The 21,025-nt window shown below is 41.6% G+C and overlaps 1 protein-coding gene across 1 annotated transcript in view; it reads right to left on the reverse strand.

The window, feature by feature from the left end:
- The window catches only part of IQCH (IQ motif containing H), a 213,425-nt gene that overhangs the window by 10,430 nt on the left and 181,970 nt on the right, over positions 1–21,025 (reverse strand). The window contains exons 17-19 of the mRNA XM_030875171.2: positions 15,291–15,461; positions 10,668–10,673; positions 6,490–6,606 (exon numbers count right to left, since the gene is read on the reverse strand). Of these exons, the coding sequence (XP_030731031.1) occupies positions 6,490–6,606; positions 10,668–10,673; positions 15,291–15,461 (294 nt within the window). The remainder of the gene's footprint in view (positions 1–6,489; positions 6,607–10,667; positions 10,674–15,290; positions 15,462–21,025) is intronic.

Raw genomic sequence — 21,025 nt, forward strand, 5'->3', positions numbered from 1 at the left:
TGCGGTACACGGGCTTCTCACTGCTGTGGCCTCTCCTGTTGTGGAGCACAGGCTCCGGATGCGCAGGCTCAGTGGCCATGGCTCACGGGCCTAGCCGCTCTGTGGCATGTGGGATCTTCCCAGACCGGGGCACGAACCCATGTCCCCTGCATAGGCAGGCGGACTCTCAACCACTGCACCACCAGGGAAGCCCATAGTTTGTACTTCTTAATCTCCTACTCCTGTCTTGTCCCTCCTGCCTTCCCTCTTCCCACTGGTAACCACTAGTTTGTTCTCTGTATCTGTGAGTCTGTTTCTTTCTTCTTGTGTTAACTAGTTTGTTGTATTTTTTAGATTCCACATATAAGTAATAACAAACAGTATTTGTCTTTCTCTGTCTGACTTATTTCACTAAGCATAATACCTCTACGTGCATCCATGTTGTTGCAAATGGCAAAATTTCATTCTTTTTTATGGCTGAGTTATATTCCATTGTACATACATACTGCATCTTCTTTATCCATTCACCTGTTGATGAACACTTAGGTTGCTTCCATATCTTGGCAATTATAAATAATGCTGCTATGAACATTGGGGTGCATGTATCTTTTTGAATTAGTGTTTTTGTTTTCTTTGGATATATACCCAGGAGTGGGATTGCTGGATCATATGGTAGTTCTATTTTTAGTTTTTTCAGAAACCTCCATACTGTTTTCCACAGTGGCTGCACCAATTTATATTCCTACCAACAATGTACGAGGGTTCTCTTTTCTCCACATCCTCACCAACGTTTGTTATTTGTGCTCTTTTTGATGATAGCCATTCTGAGGTAATATCTCATTGTTTTGATTTGCATTTCTCTGATGACTAATGATGTTGAACATCTTGTCATGAGCTTGTTGGCCATCTGTATGTCTTCTTTGGAAAAATGTCTGTTCGGGTCTTCTGCCCAATTTTTAATCAGGTTTCTTTTTTTTAAATGATGAATTGTATGAGCTGTTTATGTAGTTTGGATATTAACCTGTTATTGGTCATATCATTTGCAAATATTTTCTCCCACTCAGTAGGTGGTCTTTTTGTTTTGTCAATGGTTTCCTTTGCTGTATAAAAGCTTTTAAGTTTAATTAAGTCCCATTCATTTGTTTTTGCTTTTGTTTTCTTTGGAAATCTGCCTTTTAGCTCACTTCCTGGGTGATTCTCACACACATCAAAATTTGAAAACCACTGTTCTAAGAGCAATGGGTAAAAAAATATAGGGAAGCAGTTTGTTGTGTGGAAAATAATTTGTACTTCAAAGGAAAACTTCGTGCTGTCTATATCACATCTTGATTCTATGGGAGATATTTTACAACTCTGTAAGTTGTAGGTGACTGAGAGACAAGCAAATTCTGTCCAGTCTGGTAGAGGTTCAACTGATTTTCCTCTCCTGCACTCCTTGTGGAAAAACCAGTTTTGCCTCCATTTGCATATTCATTTCAGTAGTGATGATCTATAAAGTTGTCTGGTTTTTTGGATTCTTTTTTGTCCTGGTTATAATATCTGCTTAATTCTTCTCTCTTAAATAAATCTTTATCATGTGTTTAGTTTCATATTTGTATGAGAGGCATGATTTTATCCTTTTTTGAAAACTATCTTTTAACAGTTCTTCTCCAAATAAATAAAAGTTAACACTGGAGTTGTCCAATAAGGGAAATGGTGAAGCTGTGAACTCCTCATCACTGGAAGTACAGAAAAGAAAACTACATTTTGGGGATTTGGTAAAAGATACCACATGCCAGAATTACAACTGCCCGTTGACTCCTCATTTTATCAGGAAATCTGGGCATTAGGACAGACATTGGACTAGAACTGTGGTCAATGCTGGCTGCACATTAGAATCATCTGAGTGCTTTAAAATTTTAATGCCTGGGCCCTACCTCCAGAAATACTGATTTAATTGGTCTGGAGTGGGTCCTGGGTACAGTACCAGGCTAAGCCATATTGGAGCCTAAGGCAAAGGAAAAACATCAGTATATGTTTATTTAAAATATTGATGTTTTGTTCATCATGGATTTCTTTCATTAATTTTGATTTTTAACATATTGATTAACAATATTATTTATCTTTATTACTCAGGTGCTTTGGGTAAGTGCCTCACTTGCCTCACACTAATCCCAGCCCTGCCTGAGCATCTGTACTTTTTAAATCTCCTCACTCATGCCATTCTAATGGGCCGCCAGGACTGAGAGCTATTGACTAGTTTGATCTTGTCTTGCATCCTTTACTGAGCTGTCCAATGTGGTAGGCACTAGCTACATGGGGCTACTGAGAACTTGAAATGTTAGTAATCGAAATTGAGTTGTGCTGTAGCTTTTAAAGACTTAGTACATAAATGTAAAGTATCTTATTAATTTTTATACTGATTACATGTTGAAGTGATAATATTTGTTTTCTTTTTGGGGAGCATCCTTTTCTTGACACTAATTTCTGAATCAGGTTACGCTGCAGTCATTAAAAAAAACAAACAATTCTTAGTTTGTGTAACAAAAAAGTTGGTTCTTGCTCATACTCCATTTCCCACATGGGTCAGCATGGATCTCTGGTCCCAGGTACACTCAGGGCTGAAGGAGGCTCCATCTCAGTGTTCTTCCAGGATTTCCAAGGCAGGAAAAAGGCTATGGCGACTCATAGAGTGGCTCTTAAAGGCATAAAAAGGACGTATATCACTTCTGTTCATATTTTACTGGCCGAAACAAGTTACATGGCCACGCCTGACTTCAGGGACAGGGTGGAGGAAGTACAATTCTGTTATGTGCCTGGAAGGAGGAGAATCAGAACATTTTGAACAGCCTTAATGATTGCCACCATGGCAATCCCTTGGTCCGAGGAAGTGATTGCTGGTGGTTGTGGAGCTATTTAGGATCATGGCACACTGCCTATGTATGTGCGAAACCAGCCCTGCCACACTGTTGCAGGCAGTAAACATGACACTTTTCTCCATATGGCTTTCATTACAAGTTCATTTCATTAGGAAATCAGTGGGGGTATTTTGTAGCATTACAGAAATACCAGGAATGAGACCCACCGAGTTGGTTACAAACTCAGCAATGCGTCGTCCTTCCAATATTCAGCAAGGAAAAATAAACTCAAAGGGTGATCTCATTTCCCTCTTTTACCCCTAAGATTTTGGACAAGAAACGTCATGTGAAATTCTATGATGATAATGGGAAGAAAAACATAATGTTGAGAATAAGGACTTTGAAGATTCTTCTTTTGGTAGCAATGACACTGATGTATTGTTAACGTTGCTTCTTTATCTGGAAAGAGCCACCCACATTAAATTTGACCAAGAGTGGAAGCAGGTGGCATAGGTAACACTGGAATTAGGGTAAGTGATCTTTTTTTAAGACTCAGAATAACCCAAAGAGGCAATAAAATTTTAGGGAAGTTAATTGTTAGACATAACTTTTTTTTCTTTTGTAAGGTGGAGATAGTCATGGCGGTTATGGAGAAGTTTGCGCTTCTTCAGCTGAATACACAAGAATTACCTAGGTGGAGTATTTTATTTGAAATGGATCCCAGAATTCTTGGACTGGATTGGTAATAATATTTTAGAAACATACACAGTTAGTGGGAAACAGTCTTTAGGGGGAAAAAGGTGCATAGGGAATACCCTGGTGTAAGAAAAAGAATCATATTTGACTTTACAGACAATTATGGATTAAGGCATTTCATAAAATGCCTGGCTGTGTGACCTGGGGAAAGTGCTTAAATTCTTTAAACATAAATTCCTCACTGCGATATGGTAGAAATAAATTCTTACAGGAGAGATATGAAGATGAAAGAGATAATAAAGTAATAGTGCTTAGCTCAGTGCCAGCATATAGTAGGTGTTTGGTAAATGTCTCTCCAACAAAAGGCAACGGAGAGAACAAGTGGAGAGTTCTGACAAGGGAGGGACCCCAGTGTCTGAAAAGATGAGAATCCATCTTAGGAAAAATAGAGCAAGGACATTGTTAGAGAATTTCCAAATTTTCCAATTAGTCACATGTCTCCTTCTTCTTACCTCAGATTTTTATGATTCCATTTCTCCTCTCTTCTTGTACTTTTGTTTATTATTTGCTCTTTTTCTTTCTATTTATCCCCTCCTTATTTTTATAGATTGTTCCAGTCTCTGGATTTTATCCTCTCTATTTTCTTCTGTTATCTTTTTCTTCTTCATATTGTTCCATCACTCCATCACCCCCAATCTCTATTTCTCTTTCTCTTCCAGTTCATCTTTCATCCTTTATACGTTGTTTAGCACAGTTGACCTGGAGGCAGAGTCTATGAAATATGCCTGTCAGTTCTTCTGTGCCCCTCTGCCCTTTCTTCATTCTTCTCACCCTCAGTGGAATCCCTTCCTCTGCACCATCCACTGTTTCCCCTGGGCCTTAATAGCCTGTTTCCTGTACTAAAATTTGTTCTTAGAAATGAATCTGATCAACTAGAGCCACAAAGGTGTAAATAACTTGTAAAGTTTGGTGCTTTACTTTTCCCAGGAGTACTAGAACTTCAGTCAAGTACAAAGCCTTCAGCCAAAGAAATAAATCTCTAATAATAATCTTGGGCAATAGAAAGTTATAGAGCCCGTTTTCTTTTCAGCAGGAGACTTTCCCTGCCAAATATGCCCACTCACAGAGCTTGTTCTGCTTTGATATTTTAGAAGAAAATAAAATAAGTTGATTCAGATAAAGCTAGAGTTAGATTTAACCACCTTCTGGCACATGTAAGTCTAATTAATTTAGGGCTAAAAACTACAGTTGACCCTTGAACAACATGGGTTTGAATTGCATGGGTCTACTTATATGCAAATTTTTTCAGCAGTAAATACTACGCTACTACACATCCGTTGTTAGTTGAATCCTTGGATGCCGAACTGTGGATACAGAGGGCCAACTATAGCGTTACACTTGAATTTTCGATTATGTGGAGGGTCAGTGCCCCTAACTCTGGCATTGTTCAAGGATCAACTGTATTTAATTCCAAAGAGATTGTGTTGAGCAGATGTAATAATTACTTTCAGATAAATCAGTTCAATCTGTCCTTTTCATTCTTTCTATATTGTATAAATTTTAATGTAATTTGCAAGGGAATATGAGCTTCATTTTATGTGTTTGCAGTCAGCATGAATCAGTCTAATCAAAAGGCATTATGTACCCTGACAGTGCCCTACAGTGTGGTGGGGATTGCCAAGTGTCAGCCAGGTCATCCTATTCACTGTTGGCCCTGTGCCTAAGGTCCATATGCTTTTCAAGGGCCTATAACAATATTTGAACCCTGAAAAATTCTATTTGTTTTCAAGTATGAAAAACAAAAATTAATAAATATGGAACTGAGTATCTACAAATCAAAACATTTGATCAATTGGTTATTGCTCAATTCTTTGTCATTATAAATTATATTTAATATGAGAGGTGAATATATTTTAATATGTTTGATGTGATGTGGGAAGGGTGTTCCACAAGAGCACATAGAGTCACTCAGGTCTTAGAATAACCCTCTAAGAATTTCAGATTTGAAGATCTGAATCAAAGTGCAAAATCATGAAACTATTTCTCAGTATGAATCTCTAGGCGCAAAATGGAGGTTCTAGTTTAAGTAGGAGATATTACATCCCACTTTGCCCCCATCCAGCTACACTAAGGATGAAGAAGCTGGGTAGGGGCCATCAATGTCACTGGAAGTAGACCAAAAATGGGGGAAACTGTTTTTGTTTTTTTTTAAAATCAGAACTGCTCCTAGAAAGAAACTATGATGTGTAGTAGAAGGATGCTATGGATTGAATTGTGTAACACCGCCCCCCAGCCCCGCACCAATTCAGATGTTTAAGCCCTAATCCCCCATGTGAATGTATTGGAAACAGGGACTTTAAGGGAACGGTTATGGTTAATGAGGTCATAAGGGTGGAGCCCTGTTCAGTTAGAACTTGTGTCCTTCTAGAAGAGGTTGCAGAGACATCAGAGATTGCTCTTTTCCCGCCGTGTTAGGACACAGCAAAAATGCAGTTATTGTGCAAGTCAGGAACAGTCCTCCCCGGGAACTGAATTGATCGGCAACTTCACCTTGGATTACCCAGCCCCCAGAACTGTGAGAAATACATTTCTGTAAGCCATCTTGTATATGGTGCTTTGTTACGGCAGCCCAAACAGACTAAGAGGATATTTATTAGTAAGCAGCTTTGGGTGGGGTCAGAAAGCTCAGGACATGCTTCAAGATTAAGAGATGGTCCCCCACATGACTCCTAAGTCTGGTGAGCTACAGGGTTTTTGCTTTACTAAGTTGGGTGTACAAGTTTGGGGTCAGAGATCAACTTCCCAGGACCAAGTGCCACCCCCTGCCCTTCCCCAAGCAGCACTCAACCTTCCTCTAAATACATGTCAAACCAATGTTGAAAGAATACCTGTTTGAAGGTGCATCAAATTATTAGCTGCCTAGATCACCCACAGGCCTGTATTTGGTCCAGCCTTGGCCAGCTGTCACCCTTCATACCTCAATATCATAGCCGATGCCATGGGCCTTACACATCTGGAGAAAAACATAGTGGAAAATCAGAGAGAGATGGTCGTGCCTCAGCTGGGTGCTCATCACCGCATAGCGACTGGTTGCCTGGAAAAAAATCACAACTGAATGTCAGACTCTTTACTAAATATTTAAATAAACTTTTAATTTTAGAATCATTGTGGATTAAGAGAAAGGTTGCAAAGATAATACAGAGAGTTCCTGTATAGCCCACACCCAGTTCCCCTACTGTTAACATCGTACACTGATGTGGTACCTTCGTCACAACTAAGGAACCAAATTGCCACATTACTTTTAAGTCCATACTTTATTTGGATTTCATTAGTTTTCCCCTAATTTCCATTTTCTGTTCCAGGATCCCCTCCAGGACAGCACATTATATTTAGTTGTCATGTCTCCTTAGGTTCTTCTGGGCTGTGACAGTTTCTCAGTCTCGCCTGACAGTTTTGAGGAGTACTGATCAAGTGTTTTGTAGAATGTCCCTCAATTTGGGTTTGTCCGATGTTTTTCTCATGATTAGATGGGGGTTGTTGGTTTTGGAGAGAAGGACTACATAGGTAAACTGCCACTTTCATCACCTCATATCAAGGATACATATATCAACATGATTTATCACTGTTGATGCCGACCTTGGTCACCTGGCTAAGGTAGTTTTCATCAGGTTTCTTGCTGTAAAGATACCCTCCCCCTTTTCGCTCTTCGGCAGCAAATCACTAAGTGCACTCCACCTCCTTGAAGGGACCAGTGTTAGAATTTTAATTCCACCTGCTTTCTTTGTTTGGGAAATTGCTATTCTCTATCTTGCTTGCCTATCAATGAGAGCTATCCCAAAGAGACTGGTTACAGTAGGTCCAAAGTATTTCAACTATAATATCTCCTAAAATATTTAAAATTTAATATGTGCAAAAGAATGTATTGAATCCCGATAGTTTTGTAGCATGTCCTTTGTGAAATATGATATTTGCCTTTGACAATTATCTCTCTTTGTCCTTGGGTAAATGGAAATTTGCAGAACTGCACATAGAGCCATGGCCAACCTTAGGGCATAGAAAATGGCAATGCCTGGACCAGATTTTGAACTTTGGAGACCCTCAGGTGCTGGGCAACCAGGTGCCTGATCGCATGCAGTGACTTGAAATAGGAGAAGGAAAAGGAGGTGCTGCTGGTTCACAGCTGGCTGCAAGGATCCTAATGACCTGACACACTGTCTTTTGTGAAACCCCAGGCTCTCTCTCTGTCTCTGAGCTAATGCAAGGCAACTGGGGCCAACTGAGTGAGTGCCCAGCGGAGAATGAACATCATTTCCCCACCTGCATCTCACACACACACACACACACACACACACACACTCAGATTTCATGTTCACCTTTTGTGACATATGTCCCCCACATATGGTGTCTTTTCCTTCCACATTTACGTAAAGTAGTGTATCTGATGGTTGCGTTATCAGTAGTAGTAATTAAGCCCATTCTTCCCACACATAAGCAGGATCCACATCTACAAAAATGTTAGGCTCCCCCAGGCTAATGCATCGAGTTGTGCATCTCCATTGGTATTGTCCCACTTGGAGCCATTGGGAATTCTGTTTTTACAAAAGAAAATCTATTTGACCCTCTATGCCTCACAACTGTACTTTGTTATCACCCTGACCTATCATGAGTTGTTCCCCTGTCTGGCTCCCTTACACAACTGGGAGTTTTCTGAGGGCAGGCACTGTTTGGTTTCTGAATCCCCAGGCTGGACATGATGCTAGCATTCAATGTTTCTTGAATGAAAGAAAGAATGGATACATGAAATAGGGTAAGTGGATTGCACTTCTCTCTGACTTAAGAGACACTTCAAAGGATGTAATTCAGGGGACTTGCAGTCACTGAGCACTTTGGGGCAGAAGAAGAGATTGATTCACAAAACAGAGGACAGTCACACCATCCCTAGAGAATGACAGCTCAGGACAGTCATCCCAGGTCTTGCCCCTAGAGGACATCTTTTGGAGGACAACGTAGCTCTGGTAGACCTGACAGGGATTATTGGTGGGGTAACAAGAACTGGTTAAGTGAAATTCTGGCTCAGCTATGAGGTCAGGCTGGAGGAACGTGACCACCAGGCCTGCTTGCCCTGCCATGTCAGGCTGTGCCATGCTCCTGCCTTCACATCGGAGGCCCAGAAGCCTGAGCTTTTGTGTATAGAAGTGAACTGTAAATACTCTGGAATTCCATTGTAGTTACTGAGCATGTAATTGCGTGGTAATTACCATGAATTCACAAGATAATTCCAAGGTTATTTTTGTCTTCTAAACTTGTCTTATGCTGCTATAGTATATAAACTAGCAAACCCAAGATCAGGACCCAGTTAGCGAGGGAGAGAGGTAGGCAGGCATCTGGTAGCAGGATCCAGCTCAGTGCTGTGAATCTTGACTCCAAAGCAAGGCAGAAGAGCTCACTGTCCAGTATTACTGGACAGCAAGTAAGGACAGGCTATCCTGAGGTTTCTTTTGCTCTACAGAGACAGACTGCAATTCCCCCTCCTCCCAGTCCTGGGCTTGTGATTCATAAGGAATCGGAAAGAAAAGCCAGGATATTTGGTGTATGTCTCCAAGCGACATCATCTTTTCCATGACCATCACCGTCCTAGTCCAGACCATTATGGCCTGGAGGGGAGCTTCTTCTTCCTACTAGGGAGGTGGGGATGCAAGGAGAATTCTATAGTGGAAAGGTTATACAGAGTCAGAATCACTGAAGTTCAAAACCTGACTAGGCCACTTAGTATATGTGTGATCTTGAATATGTCATTTAACTTCCCTGACTTTTGATGATTCAATAAGCACCTAGCACCTGATACACAGTAGCTACTATTGTTGTTGCTGTTTCTTTGAAAACATCGCAGGGCCTGGAGCATTGTAGACCTACACCAAATGTAATTTTCCAGGCTATTCCTGCCCCCACTGGTACCTGGGATTCTGAGCATTAGTACCACATTGAGCATCTCCCAAACTCAGGTTGGTCAATGCTCAGAAATCTGCAGTGTCTCCTCTTTGCCTTCAAAATGAAATCCGGTCACCTGGCTTGGCTGGAAGACTCTCCCAAACGTTCTCAGTGGACTGCTCCAACCACTTCTCCCACTTCCTTCTTCCCAGATTCTCTGCCCCAGCCCAACTGGTTCATAACCGACCACGGGCTCTCTTCGGCTGCTGTCCTTTCTGCTGGGGGAGGTCTCCCTCTCCTTGCCATGGTGACTGCCTTAGTCTTTAAGGCCAGACCAAGTTCTACGTTCTTAGTAAAGCATCCTCTGTCCCCGCCTGTCCACAGTTGTTTCTCCTAAGAACTCCAGCAGCAGGTTAAGGGACTGTCACCTAAATGACACTTAAATGAGACCTTGTGCTTTTTCCTTGTGTATGTGCTATCTATTTTATATTTCTTTTCAACTCCTCGAGGACAGGGATTTTGTCAAATGTCTCTGTATCCTGGATGCTTGGTGAAATTGCTGGCTTATCTTAAGTGCTTAATAAATGTGTTATAATAATGCAAATAAAGATGAACATATACAACACACCTACTTTTTTTTTTTTTAAAAGACTTAACCAACTCTGCAGTTCCTACAGGAAAAAACTGTCAATGATCTAGTGTTGTCTTTTATCCCGCCTGATAGCACAGCTGACAGTGTTGTCTCGAGGATTAAATGAATTTGTAAAGACCTTGGAACAGTGTCTGGCACAGAATAAGCACTCAAAAACAAGTTAGCTCTTATTAGCATTTGTTAAACTAAATAGTTTCACAAATAAGATAAATTATTTGAAAAACAAGACAAAACAACAACCAACCAGTAAGTCTTTTCATCAGAAAGGGACTTGAATCAGAAAACCTGGACTTTGCTACTTACTTAACTTTATGACCTTGGGCAGTTCACTTACCTTTGAATAGCCTTACCTTCCTGATCTGTAAAATAGGTATGATAATCCATGTCTTATCTACTTCTTGGGGATCAAATAAGCTCATGTCTATTTAAAGTATAAAGCATTATACAAATGGAAAACATCATTTTTAAAAGGCTGACTTGTGTAATTGACTCTCTTCTGATGCTGTGAAATCCATTTAGGTTTACCAAAAAAGTCATAACCTAAAGAATTTTATAGCATCGGAAGACTCCTCCACAACCATCTGGCCCATTCAGTGCTCACTGAGTCCTGGCCTAGCTCGGAGCAGATTAGGAGCCAGTGGATAATAGTAATATGCCTGCAAATAACCTCATCACACAGGGAGATGAAGCCTCCTTTGGAAGAAGAGCTTTTTCCATGGCCTCAACCAGAGACTTCTTCAGGGATGAGCTGAAGCTGTACTCTGGGGTTGGGTCACTGACTCTCAGCCAGCACAAGGCAGGTTGGGTAGCACAATGCTGAGACACAAGCTTTAAAGTCTGACAGGCCTGGGCTTAATTCTGGCTTCCATACTTGCTTGTTGAGTGACCTTCCACAAGTTGCTTAACATTTCTTAACTTCAGTCTTCTTATCTAAAAATGAGCATAATAACAGCACCTGCCCCATATATTAGGTTGTATAAAGATTCATGTAAAGCACTTAGTTAAAGTACCTGGTGAAGAGTAAAGGCTCAGTACATTTTGGATGTTATTATATGCATTATAGCTATATGCTGGCCTATCTGGGTCCTTTGAAAAACTTGGAGCTCTTTGCTACTCATCCTTATATCCTCTGCGCTTAGTAGAATGCCTGGCACAAAGAGGTGAACTTACTTCTAGTTGATTCTGGCTGAAAGTATTAACTGATAACTAAGGTGATGGCTGACGAGGACTTAGCATGTGACCTGTCACAACAATATTACTCCTTTCTAAAAGATTCTGCAAGAAAAAGACCATTCAATGGAAGGCTGTGGAACAGAGGGATGGGCCCTTCCTATGTCCCCTTACAGGAAAGATTCCCTGTCCCCAGTACCCCACTGTACATGACACTGCCTGGGCCAGGCTTGATACAGAGCCCTACTCTACAGGCCCCATAAAATCAAATGCCTTAGGAGACCCTGGGGGTCACTTAGGTCTCCCTTATTTTATAAACAAGGAAACTGAGGCCAGAGAGAGGATCAGAATTCATGACCCCTGACTTAGAACAGTGTTGTCCTCTCCAAATTCCCACTGGCCACATTTGGAATGTGTGGGAATTTCAGAGGTTAGCCTTTTCTAGTAAAACAAGGGGGAAGAAATAGAAGGCAAAATATTATTGGTAGAAGTCTAGTTTTATTAAACTACCTTTCTAAATCACAATCTAACAAGAATGCTTCAAGCCAAATAAAGAAAGCTCGAAATACTCCTTTTCACTGGAGAATATAATTTTGCTTCAGCCACAATTTAAATTGATTTAGTTCTGAGCACCAGCATTTGAAGTGTGGAGCATATTCTGTTTTCGCCATGATACTTGTTTTGACAGTGATGCATTTCAGTTGACATAGTTGAAATCCTTATGTAATAAATCTCTGCCTGAAAATTAATCATGTTTATAATATTCTGAGAATTAATAACACCCATTGCTCAAATCATTAACTTAAAAAAGGCGCTTCCAAAATCTGTTCTCGGCAGTAAGGGACCACAAAGAAATGAACGTTTGATAAAATAATCCAAGTAGCAGTTTAACAAGCGTAAACTTGAATGTGGTTGCAATAACACAGAACTATTGTTTAAGGGTTGGCAGAGGCTGATGAGGTTCTTATTTCAGTTAGGAAGCAGGCATCCACATGCATAATGAACTGCTCTCTGAATTATTAATGTGTTGCTTATTTAGCCTCATCTGTCTAGAAGATAACGTATCCTAACTCTAATGAGTGATTGGTTTTGTACATAATTACAGTAGCAGCAGTAGTGGGGAAAGGCCTGCCTTCAAAGAAGGGGTTCTAAAAATAAAGTCATCACATAAACTCTGTTGTTGCATTCTATCAAAATCAAACCCGAAGCATTTGAGAATTCATAATAAATTACAGGAGACAGAATCATTATTAACATCATAATTTAACACAAAAGGTTTTACTTAATCATTCATTACAGATCATGTGCTGTTAAAATGCTTATAAATGACTGGGGTTGTTTTAAGATGTTTGCAGAGATGGTCCCTTTTGGGCACTCACCAACTGTGGTATGGAGGGTCCACCAAGAGAGAGGAAGAGTAAAAAACGGACAGAAAAGGGTAGCAATTTACGTCCAGTCTGACAGAACGTTAATTAAAAGTTAAAAAGCCGTTAGGTGATTCCTTTTCATTTTCAAAACATGTACATCTGGGACTCATCTGATCTTGTTTCCACCTTCAAGGGGTTATTTGTGGAGGACACTGGATCAGAAGCCCATGCACCTGGTCTAACCCGGTCTAAATGAGAGTGGTTTGCCACCTGTTTCTAATAAGGGGACAATGGCTCTTCTTAGAGTTCAGAAAAGTTTTTGCTTTTCCCCTGCACAGAGTATTATCTAAAGGAATAGGCCAAAACTGGAAACCTTTTATAGGCATTTGTTCTGAATGTGCCCTCATTATCACTGTAGTCGTATCTGTGTATTTCCTTTTTCTTGTCTTCAAAGGGGGCTGTCAACCGACTGTAAACCTGATGGCATCACAGTCTGTTCACACTTGTTCAGGGGCTTCAGTTTGGTTGTAAATTGTACTGTGTGTGCATGCGTGCGTGCACGATTCTTTTAAAACTTACCTGTCACACGTGCACATATGCATAGGAGCACGCGTGTGCACACACATGTACAGTGGCACCAGGGTTAGAACCTCCATGTATCTTTCTAAAACCAAAAGCACTTTCAATTTCTTCCTGCATCAGAAAACCTGAATAGCTCTTCTTCAGTGACTGTAGAGACATTTGAATTATTGAAGATCATAATGTGTCCCTCTTGTGTATGGGCAATTCCTAAAAGTGTTTAAGACTCTCGATCACAGGAGAATTCCTGTATGTCACCTGTAGCTAGGATTGAAATCTATAGGCAAGATGGGGAAGATGGGAGAGTGCTTCTAATTCAAAGTACAACTTCTGCTTACAGCCTTCTGAAGCAACATACTTAAATGCAGCAAATTGTCTTTGGAAGTCTTGCGTTGAATATTAACTCAGCTTCCAGCTTCCTTTTGGAAATGGCATGGAGATAGGTTCACTAAGCCAGAAGGTGTCAAGTTCTACTGCTGTCCCTCCCTCTGGCACTGAACTTAGGGTCTTGTAGGTCCCTTTGGAGAGGACAGAGGCCACAGGTGGGACCAAACCTGGGAAATTCCTAGCAAGGTCCTGGGACCTAATTAAAAGAGGTCTGTTTCTCACTCCTAGTCCAACTCTGCTTCTCTTCTTAATAAGTAAAGAGATCTAAGGTATTCCCATGAGCAATGGTACCTCATAGGACAAGTGGATTGAGCAGGAGAAGGAGGCTGTCGCCTGAGTCCCCCAAGACATCTGGCACCCTCTCCAGGCTACCCTTCCAAGTGTACACCGAGTTCCTGCCAAGGAAGGTGATGTGGGGATCCTGGGCAGAGTCAAACAAGTGTTCTTTAAATCCAGAGGTGTCTCTTGGACCCAAAGAGACTCAACAGAGAGGCAGGAGATACTGCTCTGAAAAGATATCTCTAGGGCACTGGAGTGGGGGTCCTATTAACCACTGGCATTCCTCTTTTATCTGCTTGACATATTTGGACCTCAAGTAGAGCTTCATTTGCAAAAAGGGCACGAAGCCCACTATTGTAAGAGAAGGCACAAGAGAGCCTCTGGCATTGTCAGAGCAGCTGTGGCTTGAGCCCCAATCTGCTGTCATATCCCACCTACAGGAAGGACCATCTGGTCCTCTTGAACTTTGCTCTCCTTCCCCAGGAACAACCTAGCCCACTGTCCCCACGGAGGTTTGCCCTTTGTTATCCAGGGTCCTGAGGTTGGTAAACCTGAACCAGTCCCAGGACTACTGCCTCCAGCCCCCTAGAGATGGCCTAGTGATGAGAATGGGGGATTGGGCCACAGATCACAAGGGGCCTCATTAACCAAGCTGAGAAGTTGGGATTTTCCTGAAGATGACAGGAGTCATTGCAAAATCAAGGGGAGCAGCATGCTCAGATCCACTTTTCACTTTAACCACCTCGACAGGAGGCAGAGAGTCTTAATGAGAAGCTGTTGTAACACTAGTGTGAGACCATGGAAGCTGAAGTGAAGGCAGTATCTTTGACGGGGGAAGGAGGGGTCAGAGTCGAGGCATTTTAGCAGCTAGCATCAACACGAGCTGGTTGCTGACTGGATGTGGTGATACAGGGTGAGTGATCAGCTTCTGGCCTGACCCGCCAAGAGGAAGTGTAGGGGAGGAGAGACGGTGAGTGCAGTTTTGGGTAGTTTGACCCTTGAGGACTCTTGAGACATTCTGTTGAATATTGACTCTAGGAGTCTGAGGCTCAAAAAAGAGACTGGGGCTAGAAAAATACAGGTTTTGTTGGAAGCTTCTGGTAATTGAAGCAGTGGGTATAGAGGTACTTGCCCCGGGAAGCGAGCTGAGAAGAGAATGGAGGGGAACACACAAACATCCAGCCCTGGAAAGCCCCATGTACTTTCGTCCTTCCACATAGTGCTTGCCCTTTCTGGACGCCGCCTCCCCTTTCCTACATTCATGTACCAGAAGCCCATTTTGGTAGGTTCAGAGACTTGCCTGAGATTCTTTCTTCTCTCTGGACCCATAGAGCCTGGCATACAACTAGAGCTCAGTAAATGGCGGGTGAGTGTTGCTGACACACTGAGGAGAATCAGGAAGCATCGGTCACTTACCGGCATTGCCGCAGCATTTAGGTGGCTCGTTTTCTCGTCTTCCTTGGGAACAAAGCGGGGCACTTCAAGGGTGCTCAGACTGCAATCCAGGTGGCCGTTGGTCAAGTATAAGGTGAGCTGAGTCAGGGCCAGCTGGTCACTGTATGAGAGGTTGAGGCCTGTTGCCCACACCTGAGTAGAACAGGAGCCGGAGAAGTGAGGGTGTGATCGGTCACCAGGAGAGAAGGCCCCCACCACCTCTGGCCACCCCAAACCACACCAGACCCAACTACAACAGTGAACATGTGACTTAACGGAGTAGATGTTTTTGCTTCTGTTTCTCCTTCGTTCAACTGAGGGATAGAGTCTCCAGTCTGATTCTCATCAGAAGATTTAAGGTTCTGGAGGTTACACAATTGGAAATACCTGTCCAAGATAATCTGATGGAGAGGCCCGGTTCCGAAAGGCTCATGTGCACTTTGATTTTTCTGCCTGTGGTTTGTCACTTCTAAAGTAGCCAGTGCAATGCTTACTACTGAGAAGTGAAGCTGGATGGGAACTCCAGAGGATGGGGAGTTCAAGCAGAGCAGACAGAGGGGGAAATATTAGAAAAAGGCAGTTTGCCCTGAGTGCGTAAATATTAGAAAAGGGCAGTTTGCCCTGGCTTCAGAAAAAGCAGTGCTGGCTTCTCTGGGAATCTCAACATGATTCTTAAGGGAAACTTAGGGTTGGCCTACAAGCCTTAGCTCTACCACTATTTTTACCTTAAGGGTGCAGGAAAGTCACTTCACCCACCCTACAATGTCACAGTATCCTCAACAGGGAAACGAAGATAGCATCCACCCTAGCTGAATCCCAGGGTCATTAGAAGGATACTATAATGCAGTAGAAATTAAAATGCTTTGATAAACAGGTATATATAAGCAATAAGTTACTCTAAGCTACTAGATAATTGAGTAATGTCCATTAACACCTTTGACAGATACTTAACTGAGCATCTACTATGTGCTAAACTGCTGATGGCAAAGTGGGTCATATGGCACCTTCTCTCCTCTCCTGTGGCAGACCGTCCTTAATTTCTCTTGTCACCTCTCACCCCTACACTGAAGCCAGGAGCACCCCCAGAATCCTCCTGAGTTCAGTGCTCAAGGCATATTATTGTGCTAGTTATCCGAGTGTAAAAGGTAAAGAGACACATCAAGAATGGGAAGACAGATAGAATCATACTCAATTGATTACAACACAATGAATACTTGATATGATAAAGGGATGGAACAAAGTAGTACCAAAGCAGAAAGAACAGACAGGCTGAGTTCGTCTAGTTTGAACTCAGGGCTGCCTCATGGAGAAGGTAACATCTGAGCTTTGACAAGCAACACAAACATGACCAATTCCCATGTATCAAGTACCTACAGTGTGCCAGGTGCTTCACAAACATCTCAGATCTTTATAATAACCTTAAAAATAACAGCTCCATGTCACTGATAAAGAAACAGAGGTTCAGAGAGGTACCCATGTCCACACAGCTAGGAAGTGGTGGTGCTGGGTTCTGAACCCAGTTCTGCCTGGCTCCAAGTCCACCCTCTGCCCTTTCCCTGCTGGTGGAGATGGCTTTAATCCTGGCCCAGCCAATCCTTACCCAGGACTAGTTTCCCACTCACACTAAAAGCTAAAGCTGCGGAGGATCAAAACGTGTTCTTGTTTAATATATCCATGCCATGGAAATGTCTTGTGGAGAAAACATGAAGTATTGTGTTTCTGGAGTATGCTGTAATTAGCAGTAATGCGTTTTCACTGTAGGAAGTTGGAAACGAACACATTTTCATGAAGACTTGATTAAACAGTTTTTCCCCTTAGAAGGCCTACATGTGCCCCCCCACACCAACTCGGTGTGTTAAAATACAGAATACATCTGCCCTAGAGTGGACTCCTCTCAAACAAATCTAGCAGTGAGTGACTTGAGTAAGCATGGAATGTAAATGGCATCATTATAAGGATATTAAGAGGTCAGGCTGTCAAGGGCCCTTGCTAAACTGATGCTAATTTCAGGAGTCATATTCGCACAGTAATGCCCTTTTATAATAGCAAATAAATCACATTTGCAACAATTGTTAAAAACTAACTGCCAAGGATCTGTTGCAGTTGTAAATATCCTATTTGTCAACTTAAATGTTTCCTGCTATATTGCATAAAATGCAAATCAGATGGGGACATCTACTTTTCCTTAATACAAGAAAGTGAACTTGCTGTTCTTACATGTCTGGCATTTTTTTCCAGAGCTTCTGTTTTGATGTTTCAGTGTCCTTGATCAAAGAGAAATGCATATAACAAACATTATTAATATTATGTTAATAATATTAATGTTTTGGTGATGAGGATTTTAGTGGGAAGGCAACCAAGGAGTCAAGAGAGCCTGAATCTGGCCCTCGCAAAGAGCGGAAACTTTAACGGTTATTTAAGCTCTCTCAATCTCAGTATCCTTAAGTGTAAAAGGCACAAATGATAACACTACCACAATGGGTTTTGAAAACAAAATAGAATAAATGTGCATAAAATTCCCTTGCATATTATAAAGTTCAATACAGATGTTATTGATGATTACTAAATATTTCCTTTAAGAGGGGTGGAATCTTAGGAGACTCATTTTCAGTTGCCTATGTAGTTATTAGATTGCTTCATTTAATAGCTGTTTTCCCCATTCATAATCATTGTGTTCAACCTCACAACTCAATCCAGTACGTGGTTAGGTTTGAACAAAGTTGGTATTACTGTATCTCAATTTGACCGATGAGGATACTGAGATCAAAAAGTGGTTTCGTGATTTGCCTAAAATCATAGAGCGTAGGCCAGAACTCTGGTCTTTCTGTAGACTCAAAATGTTTTTGCTACCCCAGGCTTCCCTAACTCCTTGTCACAAAGGAAATAGAACAAATTTCTTCACGCCTTTTCCTCAACAGCAGGCTTGCCTGAATTGCTCAGATAATTGTTCTGTTCTCCATCTGGTTTTTCCATTGAAGACACCGCCTGAGGCATCTTTGTTTTGCGGACAGGGGTTCCCATTTCCCCCTCTAGACTGTCAGCCCTTTAGGGGAAGCTGCTGAGTCTTTGTCTTCTGACAGCTCTCAGTGTCTGGGGCAGGCTGGCTCCCAGCAGGGCACAGCAGCACTTCTGATGTTTCACTGTGAACTCCTTCACAACCTTTCAGGGACCGGGTTTCTTGAAGCTGGTTTCAGATTCAAATACAGCAAATATTCATTGAACATCTCCTCTGTGCCAGCCCCAGGCTTTCACACATATCTCATTTAATCCTATTCTTGATTTTGGATTTCGCTGTTAATGTTTAGAACCTAATTTCACTCTGCATCACAATTTAGATGAGCGATGATGTACATAGAAAGGCACTACGACTGGGGATGGAGAGAAGTGGATATATTTTGAAATGTTTAGGAGGTGGCTTTGACATGACTTGTAGGACTTGAAATGACTAGTTTGACAGGTTAATTGGTTAGATGTGAGGTTGGGGGAAAAACATCACTGAAGGTTAGCGCTGGAAAGACCCTTAAAAATTATAAAATACAGCTGGTTTATTTTATAAATGGAGCAACTCTAGTGTGAGAAGCAAAGTGGTTTGCCCTGGGCTTCAGAGCCACATATCAAAGGTATGGGACAAGAAACCAAGGTGTCTCAGCTCCCAGTCATAAAGCCCTTGTTGATAGTTGTTTGACTGATATTCAAAATCCATTTTTTAAAATTGGCTAGAACACTAGAGAGATTTACATCAAGGCCTTAAGAAGCATGAGCAACATAAAAATCTTCATCTCAGCACTATTTGTAAAACTGAAAAATTGCAGCTGTCCAACATTTGGGCATTGGATAAGGAGATTATGACACACCCAAGTGATGGGATAGTCTATGATATTATCATTAAAGACAATGATTGTGACTCACTTTTGATGATGTAGGAAGATACACAAAACAGCAAGAGAAGGATATAGTCATATGGGCAATATGACTTCAACTTTGTAAAAATAATACTGTATCTAGAAAAGACTAGATGGGAATATAACAAAATGTTAACATTAGCAGATTTATGGTAAGTGAAATTATATATAGACTCTCATGTATATTCTAGACCTGCACTATCTAATATGGCAGCCACTGGCCACGTGTACCTATTGAGCACTTGAAATGAGTTTGGCTCAAATTGAGATGTGCTATAATTGTAAAATACACACCAGATTTTGAAGAATGTGAAATATCTCATTAATATTTTATACAGATTACATGTCAAAATGATACTATTCTTGGTTATGTTGGGTTAAATAAAACACATGTATTAAAATTATTTTCATCTTTTTCTGATTACATTTTAAAATGAGGCTACTAGAAAATTAAAAGTTACACATGTGGCTCACATTCTATTTTTAATTTGATTGGTTGCAAAAAAAGTCCACTGCAACTTCAGCCAGGGGCAGGGCCAGTAGGGGTGGGATGGGGTGGGGAGAGGTGCTGCAGAGGCCCAGCTCTCTACTCCCTGACCTGTGCTGGGCTGGATGCAGTCCTCACTGCCACTGTGTTGGGAGACCTGAGGCAGGCTGGGCGGAGCACAGGGCAGAAGGCAAACCCAGAAACTGCAGCAACCTCATTGCCTTTAAACAAGCATGTGAGAACTGAAGACAGGGTCAGGCAGAGGCGAGCTTGCCCAGAATTGTTTGTTCCAGTTCGTTCCAAGGTTCTGGGTCCTTCTTGGGCTGCAAGCTTTGGGATGAAATGGTAATAACACACTTCTGTGTGGGGAGGTGAGGGAGAGAGGGTCCTGGTATTGAGCTCTTTTTGCCTTAGGTGCTCAAGGCAGATGGAGGCCGCCTGATCACCCCTGCTGCTTCTGCCTCTTTCCTGTGACAGGCAGGATGGATGGGTGGCAGAGGATATAGATGTGGGCAGATGTGCTAAGGCCCTACATTCTGTAACTATCTCCAAGGGCAAATGAAGTAGCAAAGCGTTTGGTCTTGCCAACCTTCTCTTATGGGCATTGGGGTAGGTATGGGACCGAGAGACTAACTTATAGATTAAATAATATTTGTTGAAGAATCATAGAATTTCAGAGCTGTCAGAGTCCATGGATGTTTTGCAGACCCGTCTCTAGGTTTTCTTTCCTTTTTCATCTTTATTTGTAAGGAGAAGAATCTGACTCTCCAGACAGGGTAAGTGACTTGCTAAAGGCCCTACTCTTGGTACCAGGGTCTAAGACAAATATTCGTGACTCTCAGCAAAGTCACCTCTCTGGGCCACTTTCCTCGACCAATCACTGGGGATAATAGTCCTGGTGGACCCTCCCTCAGTTGCCTCTAGATGCAGCTATGAGGCTACCTGGGAAGATTCCTAAGCATGTGTAGAATTTTTTTGATTTGAAAATTTTATTTAGAACCTTTCATTCTGATAATAAATTTAGAAAAAGAATCAGTAGGTTGTTCAGGATATTCATAGTGGTTTTTTTTCATTCAAAATTTTAAATTGAAGTATAATTGATTTACAATATGTTAGTTTAAGGTGTACAACATAGTGATTCAGTAGTTTTACAGATTATAATCCATTTAAAGTTATTATAAAATATTGGCTATATTCCCTGTGCTGTACAATATATCCTTGTAGCTTATTTATTTTATACATAATAGTTTGTACCTCTTAATCCTTTACCCCTATCTTGCTCCTCTCCCCGTCCCTTTCCCCACTGGTAACCACTAGTTTGTTCTCTA

The sequence above is a fragment of the Globicephala melas genome, chromosome 2, assembly GCF_963455315.2.
Source record: "Globicephala melas chromosome 2, mGloMel1.2, whole genome shotgun sequence".
NCBI lineage: Eukaryota > Metazoa > Chordata > Mammalia > Artiodactyla > Delphinidae > Globicephala > Globicephala melas.